Source organism: Necator americanus, chromosome III, assembly GCF_031761385.1.
Source record: "Necator americanus strain Aroian chromosome III, whole genome shotgun sequence".
Classification (NCBI taxonomy): Eukaryota; Metazoa; Nematoda; class Chromadorea; order Rhabditida; family Ancylostomatidae; genus Necator; species Necator americanus.
Window position 1 is genome coordinate 5117413 of NC_087373.1, and position 19221 is coordinate 5136633.

The 19221-nt window shown below is 37.8% G+C and overlaps 1 protein-coding gene across 1 annotated transcript; it reads left to right on the forward strand.

Annotated features, from left to right (window-relative positions):
- Positions 1-1620: 1620 nt before the first annotated feature.
- RB195_008655 (uncharacterized protein) lies at positions 1621-18586 on the forward strand (the record flags this gene model as incomplete). Its single annotated transcript, XM_064195261.1, has 38 exons — positions 1621-1721; positions 2408-2462; positions 3464-3576; positions 3655-3783; positions 4154-4262; positions 4558-4726; positions 5709-5816; positions 6230-6375; positions 7277-7356; positions 7559-7644; positions 7699-7787; positions 8385-8509; positions 8676-8768; positions 8869-8956; positions 9120-9246; positions 10063-10184; positions 10672-10773; positions 10826-10914; positions 10990-11136; positions 11923-12041; positions 12107-12273; positions 12343-12425; positions 13881-13989; positions 14071-14172; positions 14266-14356; positions 15069-15217; positions 15310-15401; positions 16148-16244; positions 16301-16447; positions 16550-16636; positions 16697-16814; positions 17115-17221; positions 17282-17458; positions 17526-17686; positions 17751-17888; positions 17990-18095; positions 18184-18297; positions 18488-18586. 38 exons carry the CDS (start codon positions 1621-1623, stop codon positions 18584-18586), a joined length of 4341 nt encoding a protein of 1446 aa, XP_064046406.1.
- Between the last annotated feature and the right edge of the window lie 635 nt (positions 18587-19221).

Consider the following 19221-nt stretch of genomic DNA (forward strand, 5'->3'; position numbering starts at 1 on the left):
TTGAAAAATGGTGAAATTATTTGGTAACTCGATTCTTTACTATTATTGAATTACTCTTTTATTGTTTTCGCTGTTTTTTTTTCTGTATTTGGTTGCTTTGTGTTGATATTTCCGTCTTATTAGACGGGGGCATCTGAATATTTCACTACTTTCTTCTGAATTTGATTGTTCCCACTGGTTTTTTCTCTACTTCCAGAGTTTATTCTTTTGGGGGCTATTTGGCCTTGTTTCAAAAAAAAAGAAAAAAAAAAAAGAACGCGCATGAAAACGTAACCGTTGGCCATTTGCCAATGTCTTTCGCATAGTTATTCTGCGAGTTTTCGAAGCTGTCTTCGAAGTTTCGAGACGTTCATAAGAGTACGGTAGTGAATACAGGTTATGCTTATTGTTTGATAAAACCTAGCTACATTATTTCAAACGAAGAAGTAGTAAGAGGAATCTCTTGTCGAGTCGAATCGCTAAAATTCAACCCAAGCTTTTGAATGTTATGTTCTGTCCTATCGATCAATCAATACCTACGATCACATCCGGTCATCTAAAACGTAACGTATCCGTTTTACGCTATACAAACGATCACGATATCTCGATGTTTCGCGTCATCATTACGTTCAAAGTCCACAAAATTCGCGACGATTCGATGTGTGAGTCCAAACGTCCAAACGAACGTCAATACGTATCGCGGATTCTTTGTTTTTCTTGATGCAATTTTCTAAAACTGGCACAATTCCATTATTGAACGTTATTTATCGTCATATAATATATCTTTTTTCGATCAACGCAACGTTCATTTAGATACTTCGTGGACGTACGTACGTACGTACGTATATGTGTATGTACTACGCCAAAACAATCCGTAGCACCTTGTTTTCCACAGTCTCAGTGAGTGAGTGACCTTACTGTGACCTTATCGAGTCGCTACTGCATTTGCTCCTCATTATCGATCTTTACTGCTTCTAACTACTATATCTCTTTACTCATCCACTCAACTCTAAATCTGTTCCCAGTTCAACCATCGTTTATACTCATTTGTGTTGCTGATGTTGTTCTTAGATGGGAAAGTAATGTGAATTGACAAAATATCAACAAACACAATAGTTGAGAAAAGTAATTCGTTATAGTCGTCGTATATTAAGAATATAACTGAACACAAGCGTTGTGTTTGTGTCTGTGGAGGTGAGAGGAGGAGGAGTGGCGGCAATCGGCCAGCTAGCACTGTTGTTTTGTTCCGTTATTGATTTCGGGATTTCGCCGCTTCGCGACGTCGCGCTGCGCAATTCGCACAAAGACCGTCATCGCATCGTCGCCGTGATCGTCGCCGCCGTCGTCGCCGCCACCGCCGTACGCGCCCGTACGGCCGTCGTGGTCGTCGTCGTGTCACCAGCCGCCACCCACGCCGCCCGTGTCGCATTGCTTTTATTTACCTCATGCATATCGGATGACGTCATTCATGTGTTGTGCTGCTAACACGTGACACGTCGCTGCTTCCATCGTTCGTTCGAATCAATTTGCACTTATCGTTCGTCGTCGATCGATTTACGTTTACTCTCTATCTCACTGTCACTCATTCTCTCTCTCTCGCTCATTTTGCAGAACTCGCGACATTCTCATGGAGAGATAGTTATGATGATGAAACGACGAAAAGTCCGCGAAGCGACGTTGTTTTGTGGCGATTCTAAATCGCTTTTGTTTCGATATGATCGTCGGTTTTCGTGTAGTCAAAGGTTAGTGCTACTATTAGATTTTCCATATTTTTTTTTTCTTTGTTGTGTTTTTAAACTATGGGAATTCTCCTATAAAAGAGAATAGTTTAATAGCAAATAGTGTTGTTCTATTTTTATCTCTGTTTGTTGTCGTTTGCGTCTTTCCCAAATTACATTCGTGTTGTTCTAATTCTACGTAGGGATGTTATTCGCAAATTCTTCGATTTCATTCATTTTTTTGTTCTCTTTTCGAAACTCTCAGACACACTCAGAAATGTTGCACAATTTCAATGTTTTGCTAAGGTCAACATAACAAACAACGATTTCTTCGTATCCATAGTACTCGAAGCCTACATATAGAGTAGCCTAGCTGTTCAAGTCTCATTTCAGGGAATTGATAACTAAGAGCGGAGCAGTTAGCTAATAGTGGATGTAGTTTTGGTTATTTCCTTTTTGTTTCAGTATCTTTTGTTCTATTCGATAAAATTTTTATTTCCATTGTTTCTGCAAATACTTTCTTTTTTAAATTTAAACGTGTTCGATTGCATATTCTAATACGATGAGAAGAACTCAAGACCCCTCAATTTTGGGTCTCATTTGAAGTCAAATAAGATGTGTTCACGAATTTCGCTTTAGTATGAACTAAATAATTGATTTATTGTTCTTTGTATTTGTCAAATATTTTCACTAATTTTGTGCAATTTCAGATTTCTTAATGGAAACATGCTCATCTTGATCTCCGTGTTTGTATTGTTTCTTTGTGTGAGTTCTTATTGTTTCTTCTTTTATTAATTCATATATTTGCAAAACAGTGATATAGGACCCGACCATAGGGTGTGGTATGATTAATTGTGAAATGTTCGTTTATTTAAGAGGTTCCAGTTTCTTTTCGACTCTCTTTGTGGTTTTTTTTTCGTCGTTTGTGTCCATATCTTTCGATTGAACATGTTTTGCTTTTCTCTATCGGAAAAACTCTGTGCGTCTTCAATTAGGTCTCTGATGATGAAGTTCTCCTTTAGGAGGCCGAAAAAGTAGGAGAACAAGTTTCTAATGTTTAGTGTGTCCTCCTCTCTTTTTTTCTTTACTCTTGTGGTCACCTCATTTTTGGTTTCGACGTTTTTTCATCTTATCAGTGTGACATATCATTTTAAAATCTCCGACTTATCAACTTTATCAAGGCTTGCCTGGTTAGGATCCGGTAGTTCATAATCATGGCGTGCGTATACGATGGGTAGAAGTGTTTAGACGGATAGGGAGGGGATTTAGTCTTTTGCAGACATAGGAGTAGTAAGAAGAATAAGAAAAGTAGGAATATTTTGCAATAAGTGGAATAGAAATGGTTCGGACTTAAATGGAAGAAGAATTAATTTAAATGTCTTGTTTGGCAATATTCCGTGGTAAAATTTGTATAGAACTTCAATATTGCACACGGTAGGGTTGGAACCTCCTAGATTGGTACTATTTAGTTGCAGTATTCATTCCCTTCTCACTTAAATTAAGAAAAAATTAAATTAAATTAAGAGAAAGAAATGTTTCAATCACAAGTGCAAAGTTTTATAGCACACACTCTTCTTAATAATTGTAACTGTTCGAAATAAGAATATGAAAACGAGTAAATTGTGTATGAGCTCTTTTTTGAACCGTACTTTCCCATATTGTGAAGTGTGGATATAGATGTAATATCTGAAAGATTCTTCGAAAAAATGTTAAGTTCTGATTTAACCAACTTATTGAAGCTTCCAAAAAGAGTTTATGTGTTGCAGGTGGAAATTTCTGTAGCATTACCCGAACGTCGTTGTGGTACACTGGATATACGAAATCATCCGAGTCACGGCTACAAGCTTGCCGGTCACAAATCCGTGTCAACCGCTCATGTGTTAGTGTACATGTTATGTTACTCCATTCGATATTCATGAATATACTATCATAATATGAAGTATTTTTTCTTTTTAAGTAACTGTAGCGTAATGGAAGGCTCTATGGTGATGTCCTTGATACAAAATTCGAATGTGACTGAAGCAGATTTCCCAGTATTTCATCATTTGCGTGAAATTACCGGGTCATTGTTAATCTTCCATGTGAGGTGAGTTCCATAAAACGCTTCTACTTTTTCCACTGAATTACTTCTTCCAGATTGTTGCCTCTTGTTGTTTATCTCAAGTACATTCGTTTCTATTCTACATCTTCTTAGAAAAGTTATGGATCTTTGTCTTCTAACCGTTACTCTAATCCCACTTCATTTTCGTTAGACGGAAGTCCTTTTATTTTTTGCACGCATTTGTTTTTTCTTCTATTGACTGACTTTACTTTCCGCTTAACTTGATCAATCCATCTTTTATCAAGTATATCTGATTTTTAACTTCACTTCCCTGAACTTTCGTCCGATTTGCTCCATCAGATGTAATTTTGTGAGTACTTTTTCATCATATATTCATCCGTTCATTTTCTTCCAGGAAATTGTCAACGCTATCAAGGGTCTTCCCCAGTTTAAGAATAATCGGGGGACAGAACTTAATCCAACATTTCTCCCTGATTATTTACCAGAACGAGGACTTAACGGACGTGAGTAGTTTTTTCTCTTCTATTTTTCGTTTTAGCGTTGCTAACAGTGCCACAATTGCTTTGTCTCATTGACTATGAATTGTGATGCAATTACTGTTGAATCACGTTTCACTAGCTGAACAAAAAATTTGTGGAATGGGACGCGTGGATTATGATGAATAGCCAGTACGTGGATAATTGAAATGACTGGAATGGAATGTATTCAATAAGTGTCAGAGTGTTTTTGGAGAACCGCTTTCCGTATCTGGTGAAATAGGACGGGAAAATTCTTCCTAATATGAACTGATATTTCCAGATCGGGCTCTCGAAACTGCGTTTGATTCGTAATGGAGGAGTACGAGTCGCGGAAAACAACAAAATGTGTTATTCACGATATATTGATTGGAAACATCTCATGGCTGGACCGTTGAATGATATCTTGGTTGATGACGCTGTAGAGATTGGTGTTGGAGAAGGAAAAATCTGTGAGTTTTTCAGTGTGGGGGTTCAAAACTTCTTCAAAATCTTTTTTTTATGGATTATTATTGCATTTTGTTTTGTTGTGCTTCTTGTTGAATGTTCTTTTTATTCATATCACCGCAGTGCTAAGAACGGTTAGATTGCTGAAAACAATTAGATGAATGTAGGTGCACTAGTCACAGCTTCGATTGCATTCTGTCTCATTAAGAGTGATTCCAAAAATACCTATTTTTAAATGGAGTCAACAAAATGAAAGTAAACCGGAGTGCACTGAGAAGATACTGGAAGCCAAACCTTTCCATTGTATTAGAATGAAGTAATTTTCCGTCACTTTATAGATAGAATCATTCATTCTTTTCATAGGCTGAGTGGAAAAGAGGTTTCGGAGAGGGAAACCTTTAAAAAACGTCAGCTTCTCAAATTTGATATGATTTTTAATGAGACCCTAAAATTGCAAAAGAAAAAATCCCAGCTCTTTTTTCTCGTGGCACGAAATACTATGATTAAGTCTACCTTTTTAAGCGCTGTTTATATTTGTTTCCGTTTTCTTTTTTCTGCCAATTTCTACTATTCCGATTTACGAATACACATACTACAAACGTTCCTCGAAATCTTTTGTGGCGGTGATCGAAGCGCTTTTTGCCGCCTTCATATTCCAGGCGAGCATTGGAATGGGAATGGTTTTAATTCCATTTTAATTAGATTCCAGTACTTTTATCGGCACGTCTTTGAAGACTAGTTTTAACCTTGTTGTAAAAGTATTCTCGTAAAGCTTACGGTTTATGACTATCTTTCTGTTTGCGGTTTGAAAGTTTTTCGATATGTAGAAGCTAATGCATCAATGGTTGGTTTATGTGTACAAGTCTATATTTAGCTGGAATAGCTTTCACATTTGTAAATTTCTCTGGCGTACCGAGTTTTATATCAGTCATATTAAAATGCAATGATATTTGATGGCATTACTATCTTCACACATTTCTTTTTTAGTGTCATGTACTGATGACTGTGAAGTGGAGGATGAGTCAAAATGTCGACATGTATCGCATTCTCGTGGCGAGCAGCTATCATGTTGGAATAAGAACACTTGCCAAGAAGGTTCGCAGTTTCTTAATTTGCTGGTTTTTTTTTAGTTTTACGCCTCAGTACTATATAATTGCTTAGATCACAGGCAAATCCGGAAAAATTCTTTGTTAAAATCACATAGTTTGAGCTTCTATATTATCTGCCTTCGGCGTTCTCTGTTTTAAATTTGTCTCCACCTTTGAGTCATCCACAGTTGACTTTTCTGATTAAGATGGCGGTAATTTTAGAGTAAAATTTGCGAGTAGTTGCTATTTGAAAGTGTTCGTTTTTTGTATTTAATATTGAATGTTCACATTTTTTCGAATTATGATTTGACTGCTGAACTAGTCATGTGATGAGTAATCTTTTGAAGCGCCGCAAATGTTCGCTAATTATATTGAAAACAAAAAAATGATTCACTCATATAATTCGTGTTCTTTTTCTAGATTGCCCCTACGATCGTATTAATGGAAGTGTGGGACCAGGATGTGCAGATTCAAATGGCGCAAAATGTCATGAACAATGTGTGGCGGGATGCACGGTGCCAGATGATGACAAAGCATGCTACGGATGTTTGCACTATAATCATGACGTGAGTCTCTCTCTGTTTGAAGTCTATTTTAGTGCATAGAACCGTTTCTATTATGACAAATGTTGCTCATGCTTCATTTTATACAATAAGTACTCAATTTAGAATAAAACTAAACGAGAAGAAAACTTCTTTGGCAGCATCCACTACATTTTATGTACAAAGTTTGCTACGTCATAACAAATACGTGTTATCTTGAAAAAACACAATCATATGAAAACCCATAATGGTAATTGTCTCATTCACAGAGGAAAATCGATTTAATTCTTTCTACTTTAAAACGTAGACAGTGAACAGCGGCGTAGTTGTTTGGTGTGCGAAATTTCCAGTTCTAGTTCTCTGGACGGTGATGAGAGTAAGGAATCTCCGAATTAGTGGAACCTTTCATAATTGCTTGAATTCCTTTCTTTCTACTGTACACAGTGAAAATCTGTGAAATGATATGCATTTTGATTTATTGACTATCGGTTTTTGCCGATAGTTCATGTTTTTTATTTCTGCTGTTCATAAGTTTATTATTCTGTTAGAAACTAGGAAATTATTGACATTTATATTGGAATTCATGTCTTCCCCGTCTTTCCCTCGAAGTCTATGGCCTAGGGATTGATTTTTTTTCAGCAGTTTGCTTTTCGTTTTTTATAAATAACTCATTGTTTCTAACCTCAGTTACAGTGTTTTTTTTTTGTGCATGTTCCTCCATATCAGCAGCTCCTCAAATGCAGCAACTCTTATCTCAAAGAAATGTTACGTCCAAACTTGGGTGCAGAAATTTTTGAATATCTACCAGAAAAAAAAAACTTGTTAGTTTAACAACTCGTGCAGCTTCAATGCTGCCCATTAATATAAAACAGGTGTTCAGCAAATAAGCAAGCACATGTGATAGTTTTTATTGCGATTTTTGCAGGGCGCGTGCGTGGAGAAGTGCCCAGCGCATTTGTTCACGTATCTGAATCGACGATGTATAACGGAAGCTGAATGCGACGCGTAAGCATTTGAATTCATTGAACACGAAATTCTCCGAATTACGACTTGTCGATTAGAATCGTACAAAGACTTGTAGACTAAAATCGTACAAAACCCGTTCGGTACATGATTTGAAATGTATATGAGAATTACATTAGGATTCACTTCTATCGGTTGTATACGTATCTAAAAAAAGCATTCATGGATTCCGATTTCATTCCAGAATGTCAGCGCTTCGAGGTGGAAAAGATGTCTACAAACCGGCGAACGGGGTCTGCGCAACGCTTTGTCCAGAGGGACTTGAGGAAGGTAAGTAGCACTCTCGTGGTAATGTGCATTCACTAAGTAATTGTAATTTTGTAGATCCAACGAATAAGAAACGCTGTCGAAAGTGTGCTGGTGAATGCGTACGAAAATGCCCTGGGAACATTACAGTGGACACTATGTCAAAGGTGCATGTTACTCGTTTATTCTTACCTATAATAGGGTCTATTTTATATTATTTAATTTATCTGAAAGAGATTGGCTTACATTGTTTTTGAGATGAAATTGAAGAAGAAGATTTCTCCGAATGATTCTTTTCGTAGCTTTCTGATAAAATAGTGATCATTACATTATTATTGATGTTATTCAATGTCGGTGATTATTATTTGTCGATTCATCTGCTCTTTTAAAAATGTGATCCCTGTAGTTTCGGCCATAATTTCCCCAATTTCGAGAAATTTCCTTCCCTGCCGAGAATTATCGGGTCAAAGTGATTTGTTTCCTTCATTACCGGTTAGTGATACCTGGAAGTGCCTTTTCTCAAATAGTTGGCTTAGTTGAATCCTATCTCTCTAAATTTTATATTTTTCAATTGAGCCTGTTTCTTCTTCTTTTTTTTTGAAGAGCCAAATTTTATTTTTTCTTTTATAAATAATTATTAACTATTAGATATGACAAAAAGTTTCTCATAGTGCTATGGAATATCTTGAGAAGATATCGCTGTTAGAACTCACTTAAATTCTCCGTCGTGATTTTTTTTTTACTAATCTTCGTTGTAATTTCAGGCAATGCAGTTGAAACACTGCAGTATTATTGAGGGTTATCTTGAGGTGGAAATGCGTGTTGGGATGAGTACCGTTGCTGCTTCACAGCTAACCGATGTCTTTGGAAAGATCACAACAATTGACGGGTAGGATATTTTTTTACCTGATATGGCTTTTGTTTTTTATTTTATTTTATTCTTTTTAAAAAGAATCTGAGTGGTATAACTGGTCCTTCATGACTTTAAGCTATGAGGCTTTTTAATTTTTACCTATGGATAATTTTTACGTATGAATAATTTTGACTCTGCTTAGGTACTTTGTTGTCCGATTGTCTCCATCTTTTGTGAATCTGCATATGTTCCGCAGTTTGACGCGAATCACTGGTCGGTCACTTTATCGAGATAAGTGAGTAAGAATCCATGGAAAAAAATTACATTTTCCATTTGTTTTGCTTGTACTGTTTAAGAATAGTTTATTCCCGTGAGTTATGTTGGTTCCTTTTCAGATATGCTATGAGCATCTTTGAGAACTCGAATTTGCAAAAACTCTTCCCGCCAGAAAATCGTTTAGTAATAAATACTGGCTCCGTTCAGGTACGTGAATGATTGTCGAGCGAACTTTTTCTCGTTTCCACTATATTTCTCGTCCCTAACATTTTTTCTTATAATTGGCTTTAATTAGGAATTCTATTTTTTTTTATCAAGACGGTGTAAACCTTCATCTTTTCACTCGCTGGTTTGAGTATGCGTATTTCAGTTCCAAAATAATCGCATGCTTTGCTACTTCCGAATCAAAGAGTTGATGGCAAAGTTGGGACGTGAACACGAGATGTCGGAAGAAGATCAGAGCCTCAGCTACTATAGTAATGGTGACAAAGCTATCTGTGAGTGAATCTACCGAAACTTTTCATCTTTTTTTTTGGTCTCATGGAGTATAGGAAAGCGGAAAATCCACGCTAAATCCTTTTTAAAACCAGTTCTCGGGAGAACATAGCTTAAAAAAGGTGTACATCTTGAAAACATGAATATGCTCGAGATATTGCATCTAGGAGTGTTTGAAAGGGACTCATTGGTAGTTTTTTTTCAGTCATCTGTGTTTTTAGTTGCAGAATCCTATAGCTAGACGTCTTATTTTGATCAAAATACTTCTAAGTCGGATGAAAAACAACCATGAATAAAGAAAATAAATGTTTTGGTTTGTTGAAGTTCGGTAGGAGTTAGGTGAATAACAAATACGACACGAGATCTGTAGACTACAGATTATCACACGAGTAGAAATAAGATTGAGTGTCGGGTAGATCAAAATGCAAGTAGAGGAAATCGATGTGGATATCTTTCAGACAGCAGTGTGACCACTATAGGTCGAAATACAGATTATATAGAACTGTTTTGTGATCAGCTAGGAAGTAAAATTGTGAGAGAGCAAGTCTTATCCGGAAAACTGAACCAGTTAGGGTCAACAGGTCACTGTTTGATAGGTTTAACTCAGCCAACTACTTGACCATAAAACAACATCTTTGTAGCTATACAGTAGGATACATACATGTACTTCTAGTTGCAAAATACTTAATCAGATTACTCGAGTGTAAATTGGAGTTGTTTGACTTTTTTGATTAGCAAAATGTAGATGTAGATATGAATTTGGTGTGGATTTCAAAATTTTAGGCGGTGCCGATAATTCGATACGTTCTTTTTTTCAGGTGAGGAATCGTCATTCAACCTCACGGTAGTGGACAGCGCAGTGTCACAGACTGCATTCACCTTACGCTGGCCGGCACTAAACACCTCGGATATCGATCACAGAAAATTCCTAGGATATGATGTGAGTCAGCTAAGATTACATCTATAACAGGTACATCCCATGTTCTCAACAAAAGGGCAAGTTTATACAAAGGGAAAGAGATATATTTAAAGCTACACATAGACTTATTTCATTATTTCCGTATCGTCATCATAGTTTTTAAGAACGGCGCCAGAAAGGCAACGATATTAACCGTAAATTTGGCGACAATGAAAGAAAAACAGACAAACAAGAATGGCGTGATGTGCGAGATTCTTTTTGTGGTAGATCCTTCACGAAAACATGAGATTATAACGTTTCATAATTCTGCATGCACCATCGAATGTTTTGGAACCGGTACCTCCGTCAAAACAAGTGATTGTTGCATTGAAAATTGTGGACATTTGGGGAATACTGGATTCCAAACACCTTAGTGTTTATTTTTCCTCATTCTTCTCTTTTCGAGTTTCTATTCTTGTCTACTTGTTGGATAGCTGTTAGAAAGCTTCCAGAATCAGTTTTCGTTCAGATATTGTACAAAGAGGTCGCATGGGAGGACCCTAACTTATCGATCGACGATGATAGATCATCGTGTCAAGATACAGATTCTTGGTATTATCACTTTGAAGGGGTAAGGAGATATACGATATATGTTAATATGAGGAACAATGATTTACTTGTAGGTGAACGACAACATTGAACGTATCAATGGAACTGGTCCAGAGTACGTTACGGCTATGATAGGGAATAGCCATATCAAACCGCATACATTGTAAGTGCCTTCAAACTCAGGTTTTTGATGTTTTTTTTTCTTAAATTCTAGTTCAAATAGTTGATTCTTATATAGATATGCGGCATATGTGACGACAAAGATGGTACGTCATCAAGGGGCACGAAACGCTGTTTCAAACATCGCGTTCGTACGAACACGATTTGCAGTACCAGATCCGCCTCGTTTGACAAAAGCTGAAGCATTAGGGACTGAAGAAATCCTGTAAGTCTTCTTGAGTGTGAAATGTTTGAAAGACATCAAACTACAACTGATTGATTACCTCAAATTGAATTTTCTTGACGTTGTTATTCGTTTACAAACGTTCGACCAAAAGTCAATTCTAAAAGTGTTGTTGTCAGCACGCGCACAGTTGGCTGCGGCGGCTGGATCAAGACGACATATTTGTTTTCGCGGCTGTAATCTTTGATTAGAAACGTGATTGCATATGTGAATCGTGTGCGATGCAAAAATGAGCGCTACATTGCAAAAGCACATGATTGCACAGGAAATTCAGGGGGAAAAGTACAAATGTATAACATGGCGACGAATGAAAAACGATGAGCCAGAGTGATTTTCCCGGTTCTGTGGTTTTGAAAATGAATCGGAGCTTATTTGAAACAGTTAACATCCAGTTAGTTCACTAATCAAAAATTCTGTAGCAGCTGAGTTGAGCTGGATGAAGCTCTTTTCTTGGGGATTTAAAAATTCATATTATGAAATTAATTATTAAGAAAATTATTTTCAATCTCTTTTCCTTTTATTGTCTCCAGATGCAGATTTCCACGCTTTTTTGTACATTTTACAACATTTGAGCCATATCTGTATCCATACTATTTAACCATGTCTAAGTATTCGTATTTCCTCGGATGTTCCTATACTTCTTTTCAGCAACTCTAATTATTCAGCTAATTTGCTCATTAATTAGGCTCGCTAGAAAGTTTTTGGCATAATGCCAGAGTGAAAACTATAAATGCACATTTACATTGCTAGTTAGTAATTTTATTTCAGGCTTGAATGGGATCCACCATTGCAACCAAACGGTGATATTTCTCACTATGTAGTCAGTTGGAGAGCAATGGATGATTTGCACATGAATCAACACATGGGAGCTGCTGTTTGCTATGATGGTGATTATTTTACACAATTTCGTGGCAATCAATATCGAATAGTTTTGCTATTTCACGTGCTACAGACTCTTCTCGAAGTCTCGATCTTTCACTTGGTATTGCCGAAGGTTTGCGAGAACCATCGACAACACCAGCTCCAAAAGCAGTTTCGATGTTGCTAGGTGAAAATAGTGAAGGACAAAATAGTGATACATGTCCTAGGCACGAAGGATGTTGCAAATGTGCTCCAAAGGTATTACCGGAAATTCATGAATCGTTTATGGTAAACCGTAACGATGATATCGATGATCTATTGTTTTAGGTGGTTTCGTCAGAACTTGATGAGAGTATTGAGTCACAAACTGAGTTCGAGAACGCTGTGCATAACGTGGTTTTCATTCAAAAGTATGTTTTATATGATTAACACCTATCTATTGTTATTCGTCATTGCATTGTTTTTTTTTTCAAATTAGAAGTTGTTTACATTGCGATATCAGCATCAGGAGGTTGCTTATTGTGATAAACACTACAGGATTAGCAACGATAAGGATTTGGTGATGGAAAATGTGGTAGTTAATTTGCGCCGGACGTTTTTTTAATTTAAGGACGTTGTTGATGTTAGGGACGTGATTGGGTCAGCAGCCCCTTATTATCTCCTTTCTTTTTTTTGCAACGGGTTGTGCGAATAAATGAAAAGTAGCTACACGTGATCTCAGCAACTGTGAAGCTACAGAGCCACGAATGTTCCTACAAAGACTTCTTTACAGTAACAACGGGGTGAAAATTGATTCTTTTATTGGTTTACAGTGTTCTCTTTTGAGGAAGTTTTCCAAGTGTTGCTGACCATAAGCTTAGGTTTACTTTCGTTCCGTTTACCGTTGTTCTACATTGGGAAACATTACTTTCTGAAACATTTGGAGTAAAAGAATCGTGAGATTGAAGTTCTCCATATGACAAGAACCGCTGATTTTTAAACACGGTGTTCTTTTTTTCGATTAGATGAGTTGTATGATTTGCTCCGAAATCAGCAAAGATTTTTCCCCACCCTTTGTTCCTCCCCTAGAATGGATTTTGAGTTCTTGTTACAAGTGTTCCTTCGTTCTTATGATCCCAGAAGCATCTCGATCCATTGTTCGGTTCATTCTTCTGAGTTGGTTCTAGTTTTTGTATATTTAAGTTTACTGCATTGTATGTATAGCTTTGTGTAGTTTTTTAGGCGTAGTACAGAGCTTATGTTTGCTTTAGCTTTGAAATAGAATATAGCATAGGCTGTGGAAGTTGATTTAGTTGTGCGCATAGTCACGATCCGCTGAGATGTGGTGGATACGACGACGAAGAGGAACGTCCATCCACCGAGAACGTGACCGATCCGGATCGAGGCCAGGAGCGTGTGCGTCGCAATCGCTTGCGTCGAACGATTAGGCATCGTAAACGACAATATACCAGCGGAAAACATCGAATGTGGGGTTTCCATGAAATGCGATCTGTGCTGTGGACCGGTTCAAATTCTTCCTTGCAACATTCTTTTCTCATTATCTGCTTATTCAGCTAGTTGTAGGGTCACCGTTTCCAGTACACACCTATGGATGAACCTATAGCTGACCGAATAACCAGACATTGAGAATAAGCAATCGTGCCTCTGTGGATCAAATAGTGTTGTGAAAATGTGCTCACGAGATCCCCACTGCACATATTTAAATAGTTTTCCACTGGAATGCGATGTAATGGTCCCTGTAATGTAATTGTTCCGTCCTACCACCTTTGCCACCCTTTTCACTTTTTTTTTCGGGATAACTATCATTTTCGTTTCGACACGAAGCTTAAGATCAGAACTTTAAATTCAAGAATTTTCTTTTTCAGTCAGCTAGCACGTCAACGTAGAGCCATAACAGCAACAGCTCAGCCCAAAGATGTTGTTAATGGGAGTTCGACGAAGAAAGACCCACAACCTCCGAAGAAGAATGGGAGTGTGAGTTTTTTGTACTCTTAAACTATATCTTTTCGAAATATTTCAAGACCAAACGATGTTGTTGAATATATGTCATTATAGGTGGCTAATTTATCTGAGCCTGTGAAAAATGACGCAATTACTGCTAACGTTACAGCCACCTCATACGTCATAAGGGGCCTTAAACACTATACGCGATATTTTGTGAGTTTTGTTCCTCTGCGTTCATTTTTTTTCATGCGCTCGTGGAGATTCGGTTATTATGTGAAGAAGTATGTAGTATATCTCATCTCCTAGATCCAAATCACCGTTTGCCAAGATCCTACCGCTCCTGAAACTCATTGTTCAACGAGGAGAGCGTGGCAGTATGTTCGAACAAAGCCTATAGGTAAATAATTATCTATATAATTTTACCTTATATTTTGATTTTTTTTTGATATTGAGAACTGAACTGGAGACGATGAGTGATTTAGCCTTCACATGGTGGTGTGGGGAGGGGACTGTTGAAGATTTCTTTTCTTTCAAAAGAAATTTAAAGATGAAAGAAAGAAGAAGTCTAAGATGTTTTAGGAAGTGAGAAACAAGCTTTTGATTATTATCGACCCGTTCTAACACTTTCCACCGTAGAGTCCTTAATGTTCAGTGATGGAGTAGTTTCAACTACGGTTAGACATAGGAAGCTTTAAAAGAGGTGGAAATTCTCTTGTCGAAGTGATCTGTATGGAAGTTGTTGTTAAAATAAATTTGAACTATGCGGTTTTTTACTTGAAAAAGAACAGAATAGTGAGTTTTTTGCACATATTTATCACCTGTTCTTTTGTTCCTTGAACAAAAGAGATTAAAGATTAAATGACCCAGGAGTAAATGGGCATTTTCCTTCTTTGTTTCGTTCATAAAGTGAGATTTATGTAGTGGATCTAGGTTCCAACTTGGGTAGTCAGTCTCTCAGCCTGTACTGATACAAGCAATTTGATGTGCTTAGGAAAAGTGTGTTAGACGTGATTAGTACTTATCGGTCCGTATTTTCTAGTGCAAGTTCGAAAATGCTATTAACTTTTGTTAACATTTTTCAATTTTTTCTGAGCATGTTTGTTTTTTAGTGGATGCTGACCGCGTTGATAACTCGACTATCAATGTGGAAATACTGAATGGAACTTCTGACATCAGAATCACATGGATGAAACCAGTTGATCCGAATGGACTTGTAGTTGCATACAAAGTGAAAGTGATCAACACTGCTAAACAATCGGTTAGCTCTTCGTTTCTAAGTGCTTCTAGCATGTTTTCTCTCGTCTCTCGGGAACCAACGCGTGCTGTTTTTCTGAATTTCCCTAATTTTAGACTCCGGTTGACCAGTGCATTCCCGTTTCATCTGACTGGTCTCCAGATGTGAATGGTGCAGTTTTCGAGGGTTTGAACGATGGCGACTACCGGTTAGTTTTTCGATATTATTGATTATTCAACTTTTTTCCTTGAAATTTCTTCAATTGTAATTCTTTTTGCTTTTTGCAGTTTTCATAAATAAATGTTCACGTTGTAGAAGGTTGAGGGCTATTATAGGTGTTTTAAAGGCATCAGCCCGCGATTCTGAGGTGCTACGGATTTCAGATGGAGTATTCGTATACGGGGTCGTAGATTGAGGAGAGGGGGGGGGGTGATTTCGTCCATTTATTCCTAGTTGCCGTGAAAAACTACTAGTCCGGAAGATACTACTTCGAGCATCACTCCACGAATCTGAGGTGGTACGGATTTCAGGTGAAGTATTCGTATACGGGACAGTAGATTATGGAGAGGAGGGTGATCCCGTCCATTTCTTCCTAAATGCCGTAAAAAATGGCCCGGAAGATACGGCTTCGGGCGTTCTGGCGCGCTATTTTCCACGACAAGTTCGATTGGAGCGCGTCAGCTGTGTGCACACGCCGCATCTTACGGCCGTTTTTTACGGCAATTAGCAAGAAGTGGACGGAATCACCCACCTCTCCAAAATCTACGATCCCGTACACGAATACTTCACCTGAAATCCGTACCACCTTAGATTGGTGGGGTGGTGCCTTTAAGAGAGTAGTGGCATTTTCCATCTTATGTTTATGTTCCTGTTTGATTAAATCTTTGTATTCGTCATTTCTGAAGTACAGTAGTTCAAGCAGACAATATTGGGAACAGCGCTTGATACTTCCAGAGTTGAACTCCGCACAGTATCTTTGGCAGGAATCTCTCAACCGACCTACGCCGAAGAGTTATTCCAGATCTATACACCTGGATTCTGGACTGTTAAGGTAATTTCACTGGAACTAATTCCTAAACATCGGTATGAAAATGTTTCTTTTTTCAGAACATCTTACTATCGTTGTTTATATTCCTTCTGTTCGCTATAATAGTGGGAATAGTCGGCTACTTCTTTGTGAAGAAATACTACTCGCAAAAAGTGAAAGAATACGCTACACAGCTGATCTCGGCAAATCCAGAGTACTTGTCACAGGTTTGATGGAGATCTTGTTTTTGGCTAATGTTTCGAGAACGTTTTCCGAGAAGAACTTACCATTTTTCGAGTTGTGGTAAGCATTATTTCATGGATTTTCAGGCTGACGTCTATAAGCCAGACGAGTGGGAGCTTAAGCGGTCTGACCTTACCCTAGAGTGTGAGATAGGAAGAGGAACGTTTGGAAAGGTGAATGATTTAATTAGTTGATGTTTCTTACAGTTATGAAGTTCAGTGATGATTTTATAGGTGTATCGCGGATACGGTAACAATGTTCTGTCAAAATGTGGTGACACATTTGGCGTGTGCGCTATTAAGACGGTAACGGAGACTGCGAACTCCGCTGAGCGTCTACACTTCCTGCTTGGTGGGTCATGATTTAGCGTAACGTCACTTTTTGAACGGATAGTATTCTGAAATCTTTTGGTTGTAACCAAGTTCTGGTTGGGTCCCTGCGCGAAAGTTTGTTAGAGCATGAAGTAACGCACAGAGACGTGAAAAAAGTGATTCAGAAAGTCATAACATGGGCAGTATTGTTTTAGTGTTTTTACCTTAAGTAAAATGCTTTGAAGTAAAAATTTATTTCTAATAATATGGTGGCTTGGAAAAATCTGGAAACGGAGATCTCAACAGATTATCTACAAGGTCGATATCTTTGCTTTTTTAGAAGCAAATGTGATGAAGTCGTTCTCAGCAGAAGCCTTCATTGTCAAGCTATATGGTGTGGTATCTGATGGACAACCAGTGCTTGTGGTAATGGAAATGATGGAAAAGGTTAGTTCTATTTTTGTTTGTTTTTCTTTTCTTCTGTATCCGCGAATTTTGAGTCTTTAGGGTAATTTACGCGACTACTTACGTTCACGACGTCCTGGTGCGGAAGAGAACGTGGAAAATCTACCAGTACCAACCACTGCCGAATACTATGAATGGGCAGCTCAAATTGCTGATGGTATGGCCTATCTGGAATCGATTCGTTTCTGTCATAGAGATTTGGCGGCTAGGAATTGTATGGTGGGTTCGAGTACATTTTTCTTAAAGTACGATCTCTGCAGTTACAGTAAATGAGCGATTTCCTTAGGTTGACGCGAACAATGTTGTAAAAATCGGTGATTTCGGCATGGCCCGTGATATTTACTATCATGAATACTACAAACCAAACGGTAAAAGGCTAATGCCTGTACGATGGATGGCACCGGAATCACTTCGAGACGGCACATTTGACATGAAAAGCGATGTTTGGTGGGTGATTTAGTTAAATTTGAATGAAGTTAGAAATTCTAGCGTTAAATATTTAACTTTTCAGGTCATATGGTATTGTACTATACGAGATGATCACGCTCGGTCAACAACCATACCAAGGTTTGGCTAATGAGGAAGTGTTGTCGTTCATTGGAGTATCCAGAAAGACATTGGATCGTCCAATGGATTGTCCCGATTTCTGGTGAGTGTTGTTATAATTTTTGGATGATTTTGTCTTTTGTTTTTTTTTCTGTTATTGAGGAACTTGCCAATGTTATTTTGTAACATTTTGTTCTTCTACAGGTATGACCTAATGGTCGAGTGTTGGCGATACGTTCCTCGTGAACGTCCAACCTTCCGCCAAATTGTTGAACATCTCGTACCTCTTGCTAGTGATCAATTCCGAGAAGTAAGTAGCTGTGTTTATCTGTTGAAATTTTGTTATTCGGTGTCATTTTTTCTCCATATTTGATTTGCAAAAATGTTTTTTCTTGTAGGCGTCGTGGATCTATAATCACCCAGCAACTGATTATGCATCAGATGCAGAGCCGAATTACGTTCCAGAAGGTCATGGAATGCGTGTGTTGAACACCATCGAACCCACGGATGAGGTGAGAGGTTTCATGTGTTGTTGTGGGATGTTGCCTTTAAATATGTTTTCATTATTTTTCTCTACAAAACAAAATACAGTAGTCAAAGTCAAACTCTGAGTCTAGCAAATCTGACTGTACGATTCTGCGCACGTGCGGTGCTGTCTTCGATAAATTCACTATTCGACGTGATTTACCTATACGATTTCAGGTTGAATATCGCATGACAAATCGCGCTGACGGTGCGAAACCACGCTGGGGTGAAGGGGACTCGTTAGACACCGATTGTGAAGCAGAAGATGAAGTGTAACATAAATGAGGGTTCCTCAAGGTAAGAGGAGCTAAAGGAATAGTTATCGAATCGTTCTCGATCGTCTACGTGTCGCCTCAGCGGGTACAAGTATGTGTGTTGTCGTTGTAATAATTAATTTTGCTATTATTATTATTATTATTGTTATTATTGCACTTGTAAAGATCTTCTATAGTTAGCTGTGTAGTAACATTAGCCCACCATTTACAGTTCATGGAGCTCATTGCGCATTCATTGCAAGCATATCGTCGTTTCTTTTTTTTCCTTGTTGTTATTGATTTATTTATTTCTTCATTTGATTTTCGAAAAGCTCTATACATATATCTCGTCGTTTGTTTTTTTTTTCTTTCCTCAGTCGTCATCCTCCCTCTTCTGTCCACTGTCAACGATTCTACAAAACTTGACTACGTCGCTTTCGATCCTATATTATTGTATATGTACACAACGGGTGTAAATACATAGATGACGCAAAGAAGTACAGTATGCGGCGTTGAGAATTATTTCCTTAAAACTGCGCAAAGGGATTATAGAAGTTTTTTTTCTGTTGATTGACGAATTTTTCTCTTAGCTAAATAATTCTCAACGTTGATTATATATGTTTATTCAATTCTACCTGAAAGGTATTCGAGCACTAT